The sequence below is a fragment of the Anabas testudineus genome, chromosome 16 (genome assembly GCF_900324465.2).
Source record: "Anabas testudineus chromosome 16, fAnaTes1.2, whole genome shotgun sequence".
NCBI classification, from domain to species: Eukaryota; Metazoa; Chordata; class Actinopteri; order Anabantiformes; family Anabantidae; genus Anabas; species Anabas testudineus.
In genome coordinates this window covers 2132529-2149245 of record NC_046625.1, presented here as the reverse complement: position 1 = coordinate 2149245, position 16717 = coordinate 2132529, and the positions used below count along the sequence as shown (strand labels likewise).

At 42.4% G+C, this 16717-nt stretch overlaps 1 protein-coding gene across 1 annotated transcript in view; it reads right to left on the bottom strand.

Moving 5' to 3' along the window:
- mef2d (myocyte enhancer factor 2d) overlaps positions 1-14373 on the bottom strand; it is a 61093-nt gene extending 46720 nt beyond the window's left edge. Inside the window, 2 exon segments of the mRNA XM_026372423.1 lie at positions 3167-3541; positions 14200-14373. Coding sequence (XP_026228208.1) covers positions 3167-3220 — 54 coding nt within the window. The 5' untranslated portion in view covers positions 3221-3541; positions 14200-14373.
- Positions 14374-16717: the final 2344 nt, after the last annotated feature.

Genomic DNA, 16717 nt, shown 5'->3' with positions numbered 1-16717 from the left:
TGAGTTTGCTCCACCTGATTTGTGCCTCTGACTAGCTTAGTAATGGTGGAGGAGTATCTACTAGAGATTCAACTGTCGTAGTCGATTAAATACAACTTATCTGATGGAAACTACATTTAAATGACTATTGGAAGTGAGGTGTGTAAAAAAAAAAACTGAATTCAGAACCAGCAGCTTTCTCCAGATAGTTACCAATATTTTAGGTTTATGTTCAAACCATCAGTCGTTAGAATAAATTGGTATGGCTCCAGATACGACAACACCCTTGAGCCTTAGCTGCATAAATCTGAGTAAATTAAGATTGATGGCTGCAGTTGGAGAAAAATACAACACCACCATTACTGAATTTATCCAAAACCAAAACCGAACTAATTTCAAATGCTAAATGTTTAGTCAGGTTCCTATAAAGTCACATATTTAAATAACACATATTTAGCTTCTGTTGGCTCGAAACTGAATTGTAAACTCAAGGACTGGATATTTTGCAGTGAATTGTTCCTTTGGGGAGCTTTAGTTTTTATAGAAACAGTTTGTACTTTTGACTTTTTGTTACTTTTTTGCAAGAACCCCACATTTTTTAACAGAGCTGTTAATCTTTTGTTTCTCGTCCATGGAGTTTAAAGGTCCATCAAAGCCTTGACTTGCTCCAACTGTCAGTCAACTACAATAAGACTGCCTAGCAGACAATGAACAGGACTCAAAAACTACTGCATTTCCTCACACATTCTGCTGGATACTGAGAAGCTGCTGGCATGAAAATAATTATGGTTTTATGGTTCTTCGATTTCAAGAAAAAAAAATTTATCTGAATTCTACTAAAAAGAGTCAATAAAAAGGCAATCCCTCAACTCATTGAGGTGACAATTAACTCATTGATGTCCAAAAATAAAAAATCCACCAAATCAATCCAACATTTCCAGTCCTGTTGACCGTTCTCTCTCTCTCGTGTCTTTGTCTCCCTAAGAAATGTGGTATTTCTGATGCTGTCAGGTTTCCAGCCAGGGCCCACACTCTGCACGCTGTTTATTTTGCGGAGCTTATGGCAGCATCTCTGAATCAACACGTAGGAGGGTGATGGGCTGCATGTACTCCAAAATTCATTTGATTTCCTTTCAGAAGCTGCACTGTTCATTAGCTGAAGCAACACAGAGCAAGCGTGTAAAAACCACTTATTTCTTTACCAGCTTAATACTCTGTTCCACTTCAAACACAGCAGACTTGTTCTGAATGCTGCTGCTGGAAGAACTGAATCTTATTTCACTGGGTAAATTGCTCTGGATAACTGTATGAGATAAACAGAGGAAAAAAAGAAATGTAAATATCGAGTACGGTTCTGGTTCAATATGAGCATCAAATGTCATCACTGATTGGTTTGTCGTAGTGATTAAGAAACCACTCGCTGGTTGTAAACTGCCTGATCTCGCTCAGTGAGTAATGTTTGATTCTGACACTGTGACCATGTAATACCATGGAGTGCATCACCTTTACTGAATAACTGTTTGACACCTGATACAAACACTGGCTCAATTAACGACAGCCTGCTTGACCAGAAATAGCTACGCCCCCTCTGCTCCTTTACGTCCAATAGTTTACTGATGAATAACAAGCCATTGTACTGTGCTGACCCCCTGAAGGCAATGTTTCCTCTCCAGTATGGAAATGCAACCAGCTAAGATTGATGAGGAGAAAACTGAAGACGATTCTTCCAAACCCTACGGCCACCTCGCTTTCACTCTGCACAGGTCTTGTCGAGCCAGCCACCTTGTTTCGCTATCGCTGCCTCTGTGCATCTTGTTTTTCTTGTCTCTCTGCTTTTGAAGGTGGGCACGTCAAATCCATTACTCAATCTGCTCAATGGAGCAAAGCCCATTTACCAGTTGACTCATTTTAGATGGATCATTTACCCTTTCATCCTCTCTGACAATGCCACTGATGTAACCAGAGGGACTAGGGCTGTTTTTTTGGGTGAATTTCATACTTTCTTGCTCTTTTTCACTGTAGGCGTATAGCAGGGGGGTAACTGTGAAACCCCATGATGGCTCTACAGAGTCATATGAGCCTCATAAAACATAATGCTTTTATACTGTTGTGTTGTGGCACTGCTGTGAGAACAGCTACTGTGTTGTTCATGCTACATGGGACATGAAAAAACTGAAAAGATCCCTGCAGGGTTAGTTATCGCATCAGTGAAAGTTTTTTTGGTCTACAGACTTTGGTGGTGGAGGATTTTAAACGAGTTGAATAATATACAATTAGCTTAATGTGTGTCATTTAATTCTCCAGAATGGACAAAATCATTAAGTGTTAGCATAAGAATGGACAAAGTGAAAAAACTAAAACGTAAATGTGCTGCATGGTGCCAAAAAATAGTGAGAAAATGTAATGGTCATCTTAAGCTGCATTTCCAGGTGTGTGTTAGGGGGTTTAAACATGTGCATTGCCAAAAACACCAATGAGGCAAGGTGAACTTTCCCGAAGTGAATCTAATAGCATAAAAAAAAGCATCATGCCACCAGATCACATGTGATCCATCCATCTCGTGTTGCACTGGCAATATCGACAGAAGAAATATGATTCAAAAATTCTCCACTGCTGTTATCTTCCTGTGTCAAGCAGAAATCCAGCTTTACACACAGATGCTTGCATACTGCAACAGTATGTTCCAGGGTTGGGTGAGGGTTACAGTTGGATTTGTGCAAAGCTCATTTTACTGGATTTCATTGGCTCTTGTACCTGCACTCTGCACAATGAGTTGAACCTAAACTGTTAAACTGATGTTCATAGCTGAATGTAATTCAGTCTAATACTGTACAAGTGTCCTGCAATTAATTCTCTCTTGATGATTTGTTCAGATATTGTTAGTGTAGTTCTGTACTGCATTGGAGAGTATATCTAATACTACTGTATTAGAATTATTGTCCAGTCTTACTACACTCATCATTATCAAATGCATAATATTATTTGGCATCTAAATATTCAGGCAACCATCAAATTGTATTTTTCTCCACTTATTTATTCTACTTTTTTCTTTAATTTGTCATTCTTCTGTTTGGTAGTTGTTGCTCTAGGTGCTTTAATTTGATCATTCATGTACTTACTGTCTAAAGTGAATTATAGCAGGAAGTCATTAGACATTCAGATATTGGTTCAGTGAACTGGTGCTAACCTGTTTGTTCCGTTCATCTGTGATCCTCTGAATCTGAATCTTTTTCCTCCCCATGTTTCCGGTGTTGCGGTGGGAGGAGCAGGGGGAGTGGTGGGGTCAGAGACTGTGGATGGCTGCTGTTGTCGTCTTTCTTCCTCCTCCTAAAGTCAGTAATGTTGCTCAGTTTGTCCTCTCTGTGCACGCTGACTCAGTTCGAAGCAGGTGAGCAGAGAGACTGTCACCCAATAGACTAAATGGGGAGAAGGAGGATAGGAAGAATGGGGTCCGGTGTGTGGCGCCGTCTTCAGATCATTGTCCTGTTTCTGAGAGCAGGTCATCCACACTCAGTCTGAACAAGGAGCCTCTGCCTTCCCCTTCACCTCAGCTTGGTAGCTCCTAAAAAAAAACAAAAAAAAAAAAAACACAAAGGTATTTATCAGACTGAGAAAGTAACTCTAAAAAGAGGCAGAGAGGCTTTGTCTGCATACTGTGACCCATTTTACCTACTACAAACACTCTCTCTGCCTTGACCCCTTGCATACAACAAGAGAGTAAATGATGCAGCAATGCATCTGAGGCGCGATCAAATCAGAAGCACATTGAGCTGAAATGAGAGGGGTGGGGGTGGGGGGGTGCTACATGCAGAGCAGGAGGCCCTCAGGGGCCCACGAGGAGGGAGGCTGTACTGTGTCAGCTTCATTAGAGGCATCACCGCCACATCACTGATCTGCTGGTCGCCCGCGGCAACCGGCTGCCCGGCTGGGGCTGCCTGACACTCTGAATGTGATTCCCCAATCGAAGGCAGAGCAGAGAGGATACTCCGTGTTTTCCATTTCCAAACCGCCAAAGTGTTCTGCAGTCATTTCTTGACAAGAAACAGGTTTTAACCTGTGTTTCACATGACGTGCAGTGATAGTGGCAGGACAGTATGACAGCTACGCACTCTCCCATCGCTGGGATTAAACAGCAACTCTCTGTACTTTTCAAATAAAGATTTATAAAATGCCTGCAAAACAGGTGTGAGAGGAGAGATTTCCACCAATAACAGTCACTGAGAGCCAGGGTGGCCGATGTGGTTTTGTCCTCAGTAATACTATTATGCCTTATTACCTAAACTGAACACTGGCCTAATTCCCAGTGACACAGAAAGATGAAGAGTGTAAAAATGTGTGTCTAATTCAACCGTGCCTCTAACTACCCATGAAATAAGGGTGGTCTGCAATATAATACAATACCTAATCAAAAAGAGAAGATGGGTACAATACACACTTCACATTTCAAAAAATTAAAGCTGGAAGAGGAAGTGTTTCTGCAAATTCATGCAAACTCATGAATAAATAAGAAAGCAGTAGCAGCCTAGGAATGGCAACAGAGGAGAGGACTGTTTTAGGCCCTGTTGCTACTATTTGTGGTTCAGCTTTAAAAATAGCACTCTATATATACATACAGACTCTGTGTACACACAGTAGAGCACACACACATACGACAGTCGGAGCCAAGTGGCAGCATTACAGAGCTGAAGCATCTGGAAAGCTGTGAGTAAAGACACCACACCAGCTCTCGAGCATTGTTTGCATTCCCTCTACCTGGGAGAGCTGCAGGCGAAGAACACCCTCTATTTACATCCATTCTTATAAAGACAAAGAATGTGAAATAGTCTGTCATGAGTGACACTCCCTTTGTGCTGCACGCTCATTTAGAGTCGATGCAACCGACTTAGCTTTGGCAATGACTTGCTTATAAATTATGTGCTGCAGAAGAACAGTGGAGGGGGAGTTGAAGAAACTGTGTGTGTGTGTGTGTGTGTGTGTGTGTGTGTGTGTGTGTGTGTAGTTTTTTTTTTTTTTTTTCAAAGGCTTGAAGAACTGCGACTATCCAAGCATCATTCTTAGAAAATCTACAGACAGCTGCAGGAACTTTAACTTTAGCTTTAACTCCTCCGTTTCTCTTCATCTAATCCCTTTTGAATGTCACAGGTTAAATAAAATAAAAGAGATCAGTTATAAATATATTCTACCTGGATCACCTCATTAGTGTACTTCTGGAAAAGAGTAGGCGTTTCTAATGTGCAGTACATTCATCCTTTTTATTTAGCTTCAAATTATACCAAGTAAAGAGGTGTTGGTATCGTATTTTAACTAAATAATAACGAGGCTTGTGTTCGTACTCTCTCACAGCCTTTGTTGGCCGCAGAACGAACCGGGGACTCGCTCCAGTTGCGGTGAAGTTCAAAGGCAGCACACTGAGGGATTTGTCTTTAGGCCGTGGGCTGATCACACATGAAAAGGCTGCTTTATCTGCCCTGGGTGGTCAAGTCTCGACCTTTTACCCTTCATGCTGCCAGAGCTCGCTTCCCATGTCTGATGTCAGGCAGAATCTCTTCTCTCACATGGGAAGAGGAGGGCCTGGAGTGTGTCTGTTGCCTCGCTGAACAGGCAAGAGTGACAGAGAGGGATCTGGACAATGAAAAGATAAACGCTGATAATTACAAATCTACAATGGACCTAGATTAGAACCCTGGGGAATGCCAGAAAGATGGTTTAATTCACAGGGGGGTAACGACAGGCAAGTTTTTTCCCAGTTGGACATAAAGCAATTAAGAGCATTTTGAGCAATTGCACAAAAATGAGAAGTCCAATTGCAACATCCACTGCCTTTCTGCTGATGTAAAATAATAATCCCTGTAGATAAATTAGGAAACGCTATGTTGATAATGATCTGTGATGCCACTTTCCCTTTCAATGTGAGTCGTTAAAATGCACATGCACCCAGGCCTTCAATGTACCAGTTGCACAGTTTCTAAGTGTCTTTATAAATGCATCTTGTGCTTTTATCTTCCTCGGGTTTCCAGGACGCTGCAATGCTGCTTTATGTAAACCAACCAAAAAGATTACCAGCCTCAAAATATCAGACAAACCCAAAGGTCAATCATACACTTTGTTTTGGAAAGATAAAAAGGTGTTAATGGGACACAAGCAGCAAAAACAGAACCTGAGCTCTAAAATAAAGTGTCTTAAAGACTTAAAAAAAAAAAACAAAAACAAAAACAAAAAAAAAACTCACAAACACTATTACTGCACAAATGTGTTCACTAATCTTTACAGAGGGCACATCAGGTCATAGCCTTGGGGCAGGCTGCAACATTAGTCCATAAAAGAACAGTTAGAAAATGTTGCATCGCACCATTATCCCTGACATCTGTTGCTGTGGCTGTTAAGCATTTCAAAGCTTCAATCTTCTATTCCAACGATGTGGGTGGAAAAACCATGAGCTGCAAGGGCAATATTATGATGTTAATTCATGATGAGAAAGTTAACAGGGATGTTCTTTTTCAGCAAAAACATGCTTGTCAGCCATGTGCTGTTGCTGCTGGAATCTTCCCAGTACAACAACAGTCTTCTCACCCAGTGCCCGCTTGCTCAGGGTTTGTTAACTGGTGGCCTTCTTCCTAACAACCTGCCTTGCTGCCCTCTAGGCTACCGCTGCCCTCAATATTACGGATATATCGCCACCAATTTTGCTGCCACAGGCTGAATGTGTCAGGCCCTGCAGGGAAGGAGCGCAGGGCTGTGACGAGTCATGACACACAGACAACAAATCACTTACGTGCCACGAAATGCAGCAGGAGACCGATGTGTTTGGGTTATAAAGAGATTTGTGTCTACACGGCTTTCTTTTGGCTTTTAGAAGCAGAGATGTGATGTAATCACATGATGTGGCTCTGTGTGTGCGCACATTAAGGTCTTGGTGATACAGTACAATATGTGGGTCAGATACAAGCGATAATTAGAGCAGAACAAAATCTGAAATGGACTGCAGCATGTATTTTCAAGGTTTTGATTTATGTGTTATTCTTGTTATAGTTTAGGGTATAAAAGTTCAAATTCTAACACCGTGGGTCCTTTATGTAAAATGAAGGCTACTATGCCCCCTTAATAACCCTATAGTCCACTTTTAGTCTGTTTGGGTTTCAGTAAATTTAGTCAATCCAATCTATGCTATGCTGAGACAGCTGTTACCAGGCCCTGTAATGTATTCATGGATGTAGAGATAACTACTATATCTCTGGATTATTGCATTACTTGGATACCAAATAAAACTTAAAACTGTGCTGTTCATGGTTGTAAGCACTAGATTTTCTTTTTTCTCTTAACATGTATTTGCAATGGGGGAAAAGAAGCATGCCAGTCAAAATGCTGAAACAATTTTCAGTTATTTAAGAGGAGCATTACAAGTATGTCCACACAATAAACCTCTAATACAACACTGAAGAGTGTGAGTTGTTTGTGCGTTTGCACGTGTGTCTTCCTGTCCATCCTTACATGCCACTGTAGTGTGTTAATTGGCAGCAGAGCAGCCTGGAGCACAGAGATAGCAGTCAGTGGTAGGAGGCTGGTAGTTAGAGGGGAGGGAGGGTGGTGCTGAAGGTGGTTCATGGCTGCTGGATCCAAGCCAGAGCACTGCTGAGAAATCCATCACTTCTCCCCACTCAGCACCAACATCTGCCAACCTGACCATGACCAGCTCCACTGCAGACCCCCACTAAGATGCCCATACCAGCCTAAAATGTGATTCCACTAACTTGGACTAACTTTTGGGCTGCATGAGGTGCAAATGCTGCCAATGCAACAAGGAATGTTATAAATTATTAATGTATGTCTGTATGCCAATTGTGATTATTACAAGAGGAATTCAATGCTCAGTAGGTAAGTAACAAAATCTAATCATTAAGCCACAGACACAAACCAAACTGCCAGGTGCCAGATTTAAACAGATGCAGGGCGGCACAGTGGTGTAGTGGTTAGCACTGCTGCCTCAGAGAAGGACCCGGGGTTCAAATCCACAGTCCACAGCTGGTGATTGTTTACTAGTCTTGGTATAGAACATTTGCCTCTTCAGAGAAATCTAAATGATCAAAAAATGGTAGGAATACCGATTTTAGTATGGGGACTACCAATGATAACAAAAGTTCTTATTTTTTTTACAGCCCTTTGGAATGACCTGGTTTTCTGCATGAATAGATCATAAAAAGCAATCTTATCTTCATCTAAGCCACGAGTAGAGAAAACACAATGTGCTTAATCTAATAACACACAGGCAATTATGATCTTTTCTCTTTATCTTTAGTGAACACACCCTTTAAACGTTCATAATGCTGGTGGAAAAAGTTCTTTATTTCTTTGAGTCAAATTTGATTTGTTGAGTTTAATAACAGGTTGAACCTTCTTTGGCAACATTGAGCTCAAACAAACGTTTCCTGTAGCTGCACATTCAGGGGGAACGTTTGGACCATTCTTCACGATTACAAACTGCTTTAGATCAGACATCAGGTCAGAGTCTGGTGTGAAGCTCTCTTGGGGTCATTCCACAGCATTTGTATTGGGTCTTGGTTCTGACTAGACCAGTCCTTTCTTCATTCATTGTCCTGCTGTCATCAACCTCTACTGATCTTCAGCTGGTGGACAGCCCCCCTAACATAACTCCAGATGATATATTGATAAACATGAGGACCCATAGTCTCCTCAATGATGAAGCTGTCCAGACCAGAAGAAGAAAAGCCTCAAATCATGATGTGCTTCACTAATAGGATGATACTGTGTGTTGTTGTTTTCCACAACATTTTTACAGTGGTGCCATCGAGTGTCAAGTGTGCAGCAATGTGCTCTATCCAACCATGAACCACGATTTTCATAAAGTAAACACATGAAAGGTGATGTGACCCCAGCTCCAATTATTCCCTTAGACCAAAATATGTTTATTTTCTGCATTGTGCTTGTGGAGTCAGCAGGGTAGCCACTTGTAGGGAGCAGCCATAGAAATTTAATGCCTCCATTTATAGAATATCTGATTCTAAATACACATAATTCCATTGTGTCCATTTGCCTTTGTGCCATAATATTGATATACAGTTGTAAACTTCAAACTGAATAAAATCTGACTTCACACTCATATAAATCTGAATTGTACAGTGTCATCTTTCATCGTCTCACTTCTGAATGAGTAATAATAATAAACCCATGTATCTAAAAACGGTACTGAATGTTTAAACAACAGCCCCCCAATTAATCCTTATTTACACACTGCTACAATCCACTACGACGACAACAAAATGCACAGAAAATATCGCACATGGCGATGTTTAAAGGGGAGGACTCCAAACTATGTCTTACAGAGAAGACGTTGCAGCCACATCAGTGCTAAAAATATGCATGGTACTAAGGAATGCTGGATAAAAATGTCCAACAAATACCAGCGATTGTATGTCACAATATCTTTACAATCAGTTGAACTGTTGATGAAATGTAGAAAACATGTTTATATCAGTCAACAGGCTTTAGTGCCAAAATATCACAGGCATAACCTTGAGATCTACTGGGCTTTGGGTTTCAAGAAGAGGGCAGCCTGCCTGGCTGTAGCTGCTTGAGCTGTGACCTCTGCAGCAGGCTATCAAAATGACTGATCTGTCCCTGGGTTTGAAGTCTGAGTGGATCAATATTTCACCAATATTCATTCATCACTCTGTACAATCAAACTAGTCTGACGTGATGCACAAAACATGAGACGAATGATTACATCAGATGCTCTGTATAATTGGGAAGCACATCAAAATGAAATCAGTGGGTGTTTGAATCATGACATGCTGAACAGTTGCAAACTGAGATTTCTTCAGCTACATCCAGAAAGATGTCAGCACTTCCTGGCTGAATTATTCTGCCATCCGCAATTCTCCAGCAAGGTATACATCGGTCAATCAAATGCAAGCAGCTGCACGTTACTGATGAATTCCATCAACTCTATTCCTCAGCTTTAACTGATTCTTACAACCAAAGCTAAAATGAACAACTTTCCAGAAATATACAGTTCTAACTTGTAACATTATACATTGTGCAGTGTTTTAATGAGCCTTTACATTCATGGATGTGTAACTAAAACTAGACTGGACTTGACTGTATTTCACTGTCTCAGGTGCAAGGCTGTTTTTGGTGTGAACACCTACTAAAAACCAGGACATCCATTGTTTTGATTTGGATGACACCTTCTGTCTCTTATGATTCTGCCACCTTTAAATAAGTACATTTGTGAAGTGCACCTTTAAGCTGCAAATGTCCTAATGCAGGACTTCTGTCAACATGAAGGCATTAATGCCAAGGTTCATTCGATGTTTGCCAGAATCAAGATACACTGTAATCAGGAATCACGTTTTAGATTGGGGAGGATCTGAAGGGCTTGTTCCATAGTGGAGCATAGACAGAACCACCAATGGGCTCAAGGGGAGTCTGGTGTCTAACTGGGCTGCTGAATTCCCTCATTTGCCCCGGTGAGGCTCGGTTTGTGGCCCAACCTTGAGAACGTTCAGCCAGCACCAGCTGTGTGATATTTACAGCGAGTTGCCTCATCTTCCCAGGCAACAATTGGACATGGCTCCCACCATACTAGGCTTCAGTCACCCAACATGCATCTTTACCCATGACCAACCACAGTGCTTGATTCTGTGGTAGAAGCATCAGCAGGTGGAGTGGGAGCAGAGATTGTGACAAATAGGGCAGGATGCGAAGGAGATGGACGAGGGTGCTGCTGGACTTATATCTGAAGCCTGGCTTGTGATTGTGCCTGTGTGTCTCTGCTGCCAACCCTGGCAGTGGAATATGATCTCCCCTTCCCCCTTCTCCTTTTAACCAATCATGGGTAAGACTTTGGAGAGGTGGGACAGAGAGGGAAGGGCTGATGCAGCACTAGGGCAGCACTTCTGAGGTTGTGATGATAGTCTGGGGGGTGGGATGGGGTGGTCGGTAAAGAGATCTCTCTACTCCCACTCACGCTGCCGGGTCACAGTCAATACAGAATACACATACTCCCAAACACATATATAAAAACAAACAGCCTCAAACACTTGCAATCACACAGAAAGAAAAACACACACCCACATACTTAACTCAGGCGCCCTAACTGTCACTGATCTACTGATTGTTCTCATACCCTCTGGCATGAATACAGCAAAAATACCCTGATAATACCCATAATGCACACACAGCCTCACAAAGATGCCTTTTGTCCAGCAGCTCAGAAAGTATGTGGAGCAGAGAGGATGCATTGGCAAGTCTCACAATACTTTTAGTGCAGTTTGTTGTTGACTCTGGGACTTGCCCCTGTCACTGCATCACCAGCGTGGACAATGCGGTTTGACCTGTCAGGTTACATCACTGCCAAAGGAAAACGCGCTTCTCAGAGGCACACCCATGCCTGAAAAGGTGTAAGATGATTGGAGGAGCCTTATGAACAATACGAGGGAGAGACCTCACCGTTGAGACAGGATTGTTCTGTTTACAAGTTTGTTGGCATCAAAGCAGTTGATCTGACAAAGGTTTAGGGGATGTTTTAACTAGGTTACAATGCTAACAAAGGAACTCTCTGATGATACTGTGAAGAATGAGAATTCATTAGGTGTCTCAATTACTGGTGATTAATTGTATATTAATTATATTTAATACATTTGATTAATCATAGTAGAAGAGTAAAACATGAAGCAGAAATGACCAGAGGTTAAAAAAAAAAAAAAGAAAGCAGAGAGAAATGCTCCTAAAGACCGAGTATCTCCTTTGGATTGCCACTTAATTCCATTCCATTAACCTCCAGCACTTTGCAGAGTTTTTAGAGGAAAAAAAGAACTATCCTGTTGGGTCAGGTTGATTTTTCATTGAACACTGAAGGCTGTTGGTACTTGAAGGTGTCCTTGTGTTTCCATAGACTGTCTCATAAAAATGTCAGAGGTTCAATCCCAACAACAGCAACAGCTGTTTGTCCTTCCTCAGCGTTGAGCTGCAGCTCGTGAGTATCCTTAAGTATTAATCTACCGACTAACAAAGTGAGATTTAGCCAAATCAGTGCTTAAGGTGTCAGGGCTCAAATTGCTATTAATCAAGCCACCTAGTGCTTAAACAATGTTTCAATTAATTGAGAGGAAAGTAGTCTAGTTTCATAGTCATTGACCTTCATTTAAGCCATTTTTAAAGGGGAAAAAAAAGGAAGCATTCACTGGTTGCAAGAATTTCATTACATTTGATTATGTTTCCCCAGGCTCTGGGATCTTGTGATTAGTAATTCCAAATCAAAAAGTCATCAAAACATGACACTATAATGAATTAGATCTTTTATAATCAGTGTGATCTTTTTACACAGCTCAGTGTTTTGGAATGTGCCTCTTGAGATTTCTAGATCTTTCTACTTCACAGCCTTTTCGACCGCCTTAAATCTGCTGCAGCGCAACAACAAAAGGTCGATGACAGAGAAAAATGCCTTCTAGACAATGCACTGATGACATCAATGTGACACTCCAGGACACAGGGCACGCACGCTGGAGTCGGCATGTGTACAAAACTTTGGCATCACCAGTCAAACACGTTCTCATCAATGAGGCCTCACATCGGGGCCAGACAGTCCAGGACCCAACACGCAGATCTTGCCATTTATCAAAGTACCATCAGGTTTATTTCCGTGAATGCAGGTGAGTGGGAGGAGGAATGGTGTCGTTTTTGGCATAATAATACCTGCCTATTTTTAGCAATCACCACAAACTGTTTTGTGAGATTTATCCATCATTAACTATGAAATGTGGGAACTGCAAATAGGCTGACGGCACTCAATAATAATAAACACTCGGTAGAGAGTCTGGCACACATTCTGCTTTGAGAAGGCAATCCTTTCAACAGATTCACCGTCCCTGAAGAAAACAGGTCATTTACAGAGACGTAGAATCAACAGACTCTGTCATGACTGTTTATACGTGTGGTCATTTACAAGCGCGAGCTCCCTCAGCTTAGAGAGGCATCTTTCAATCTGGCCACAGGAGATCGAGCCAGGAAGGCTTTGTTGTCAAGTTACCCTTCAAAACAAGTGTCGAGCAGCTGCTTGGAGACCCAAGAGTCCATCTACTCATCTTGTGAAGATATAAAATGAGGCAGGCAGCAAGACCAGCCAATAAACCTGTAGAAAAAGGCATGTGGAATGGTATATGATCCTGCTGAGTGACCGACTCGCCGATAACTAATTTTCTGTCACTATCTCATAACTAAAAAATATCTTCAACTGAGCAACCAACTGTATTGTGGTGCCTAAAATGTCCATGTAACCACCTCTTGCATATCTGATCCTTTACAGTAGTAAGATTTATAATAGAAGATACAGAAAATTTTAATGTAAGAAAATGAAGATTAGGCTGCTACGTCCTGAGCTCTAGAGAAATTCCTACAGGCTCCTGAGCATGGATAAAGAACTGTCTGTTCTTTAAATTCAGTGTGAGTGACATGACTTTGAAAAAACCAAACATATGAACAGAATAAACATAAAGACCATCAACCATGCATTGTAAAAGCATTATATGTGAATGCGTACTATTGAAGTACACCACAAGGTTTTAACAGATGTCAAGGACAAGAGGATCACGGCAGTCACTCCACACATTAATGACAGTGTAAGCCTTCAGTTCAAGAAAGAAAAAGAACAGGTGTGATGTAATGGGCTACATGACAACACAAGCTATCAACCATAAATCTTCGCAACAGTACCCCTATCCCCCATCCCCTCCGCTTTGAATCCTCTGTAGATTTTGGGGCTGGGGAAGGTGTCAGCTTGGCAGCTGATGATGGAGAACAGGCCACACAGCAAGTCACCTCGCACTCCTTGCTATCTACCTCGTAAAGTCCTCAGAGGCGCCAGCAGTGCACCCCACACCAATGGCTTCCTGGACTGCTTCGAGAGCTCAGAAAGCTGGGAATATTTCTGAAACCGTGTCATCAGCATTCAGCTTAAATTAAGCATGAGAAAGTTGAAAAATGTTAGTTTTAGCCAGAGGAGAAGCAACACGAACACTTAGAAACAGCCATCAAGTATGACATTTTATCTTGAAGTAATTATGGTTTTAAGCGAAGTGATGTGTTTATGTCAATTCAAACCAATTACATCAAGGAAAACACACACACACACACACACACACACACACACACACACACACACACACACACAGGCAGAGCTGCAACATCTCAATTGGTCACTCTTACCGTCAAAGATTAAAACTGCCAAAAGGCAGTAATGAAAGTGCTCTGACACAAACAAGATGAGAAAAACGTCCAGATTGTGATGTGGGGCCGGTTAATTTGTAAAAGAGGTCCAAGTGTGAGATAGTCCAAGTTACAGGGAGATACAGTCCTGAGGAGAAAGAGGCTCCAACAAGGAGCAGCACATGTGCCACTCTGCCGTCAACTGCTGGAGTGACAACTGCTGCTGGAACGCCTACTCTGGACGCCCCAAATTACCCTTCTCACTGGATACCACCATCGCCAGCCCACCTCCCTCTCTGCTTCTTGTCATTCCCCCTCCCCTAACACTCACACAGTACATGCATCTCCCCCACAGCCCACCAGCAAATCCCTCCCAGGTCACCCTTTGCCCTAATATGCCTTCAGCAACTGCCACCAATTCATCAGTGTCTGCGTTGGTTTATTGGCGTCTATTCACTGATGTTTGATGTGGAAATCTATCAGCAGAACCCAGCCTCTCTTCTATAATCCTTAAAAACGGAAATATTTTTGTCAATGTTAACCTGTGCTGAGGAAAAGAAGTGAAGATCTGTCAGAACAATTTGCATTTAGAGATAAATTACAAAACAATAGTGTAAGACTGAGAGAGAGAGAGAGAGAGAGAGAGAGAGAGAGAGAGAGAGAGAGAGAGAGAGCTGATGAATCTGGCAAACAGACCACTGAGCAAGTGCATGTGTGTATGTGTGTGTGTGCGTAAGTGTGGCATGACAGTGAGGGAGTCATAAGCTGCCTAGCTGAGTGTGTCAGATCCTCTCTGCACACCAATCTGTCCCTTGTGCACAGGTGTGTGTACATCCTCCATTTGGATCATGAGCTACAGGCGGGGACAGCAGCTGCGTACATACCTTTTGTTCTAGTGGACCCTTCAAGGCGCCCCCATCCCCCTCCCCCCACAAAATCTATATACACACAAACACACTGGCACACACATATACGCTGGCATGCTCAGCTGTCGGAGAGTTCAACACACCGGTAATGTCTTGTGCCACTCAGCCCAAACTCTCCACACTTGATGTTAAAATGACTCCTCTGCTGTCACGGTTTCGCAGGCTGCACCGCCACGTCTGCCCCCTCCCCGTCGGCTCCAATGATGACCGTAGCTGCTGATCCGATGCTACGTCCAAAGCTGTGGAAATCAAAACCCTTGCAGATCTGATCTTGGTGAGATACAGTTAGACGAGTGCAGAGAGCACTGCAAAAGGAGAGTTTTGCTGTCTGTGACCGTTTGTGACAGTGGCTCTGCTTCCCAAGGAATGGAGCTCAGCCTGTGCCCTTTCCTGACCTTGAAATCTCCGAAGAGGCCCAGGGGGTGTGGGAAATGGGAGGCCAGGAGTCTGCTAAACAGTTGTGTCATTGAGTTTCCACACAACACAGCAAATGTATGCATGGGTGCAGGCACGTCTGTGCCCAGAGCCCTATGGGTTAAACAAGGGGCAAAAATTCCAAGGACCAATTTCATCCTGAAGGAGTAACTTATAAGGATAAATCACTGAGTGGAGGGTGGAAAAATAATAATTCCCTTCCTCTATCAGCAGCAGGAAATCTGACTATGGATGAGAAAAATATACAACACTAAACACAACAATCCTAACGTCAGGGCATTGAGGACAAAATTACTTCCACAACAAACACAAGTGCTCGGTAATGGGCTTATCTTGTTGCCCTTTCTCCAGGTTTTCCCCCTGCTTGCCATCCACATTTGTTGTCCGTGTGCACGGCTGCCTGTGGACCCTCCATGTTGAACACACGGTGTTGGCCCAGATCCTAAAATGGGGATCTATGAGCCTACCTCCGCTCTTCCTGAGACAGGCGCAAGCGTTGGCCAAGACTGTGTGGTGCTGGCTACATGTGGTGGGGATCAGGCACTGAGGAGAGGTGGGGGAGGCACAAACACAGAGAGAAAGGAGATCTATTCTCTCTCTTTAACAGAGAGGTGAGAGGAAGCAGCTACATTGCCCAAAGGCAAATGTATTTATGTTGAAAGGAAACACAGAAGCTTATAAGCTACAGCTCTCACTATGAGAAACATCCCTCCGTGTAGCTGCAAATTCTTGTGAACTGCAAAAACATTTGTTTTTGTGTTTTGTTGTTCTGTGTGAAAGGTGTGCCACTCAAGCGATGTGCCATCACAAAGAAAAACTCAAGAGGTTTTGTTAAAGACAAGCTTATTTGGTGCTTTGTCTTTGCACCTAATGACTAGTAGGTCTGTGATAAATCTTATATGCTTTCAAAGGTTTGACAGTGAATACCCTGATTATGCAAATCTGCCTCCCTCCCGAGGACGGGGCAAATTTAAAAAATATAAAATGACAAAGCTTTTTTCCAGTGTGGCACTAGTGTGAGCTTTTCTCTCTCGTGTGTGACCCACATTAATGAGGAATTCTGCACATTTTGTCACACTCTTGACAAAACTCGCAGAATAATAAAGCTCACATGAACATTTCCAACAGAAAAAAAAAAAACACACACACACAACAAG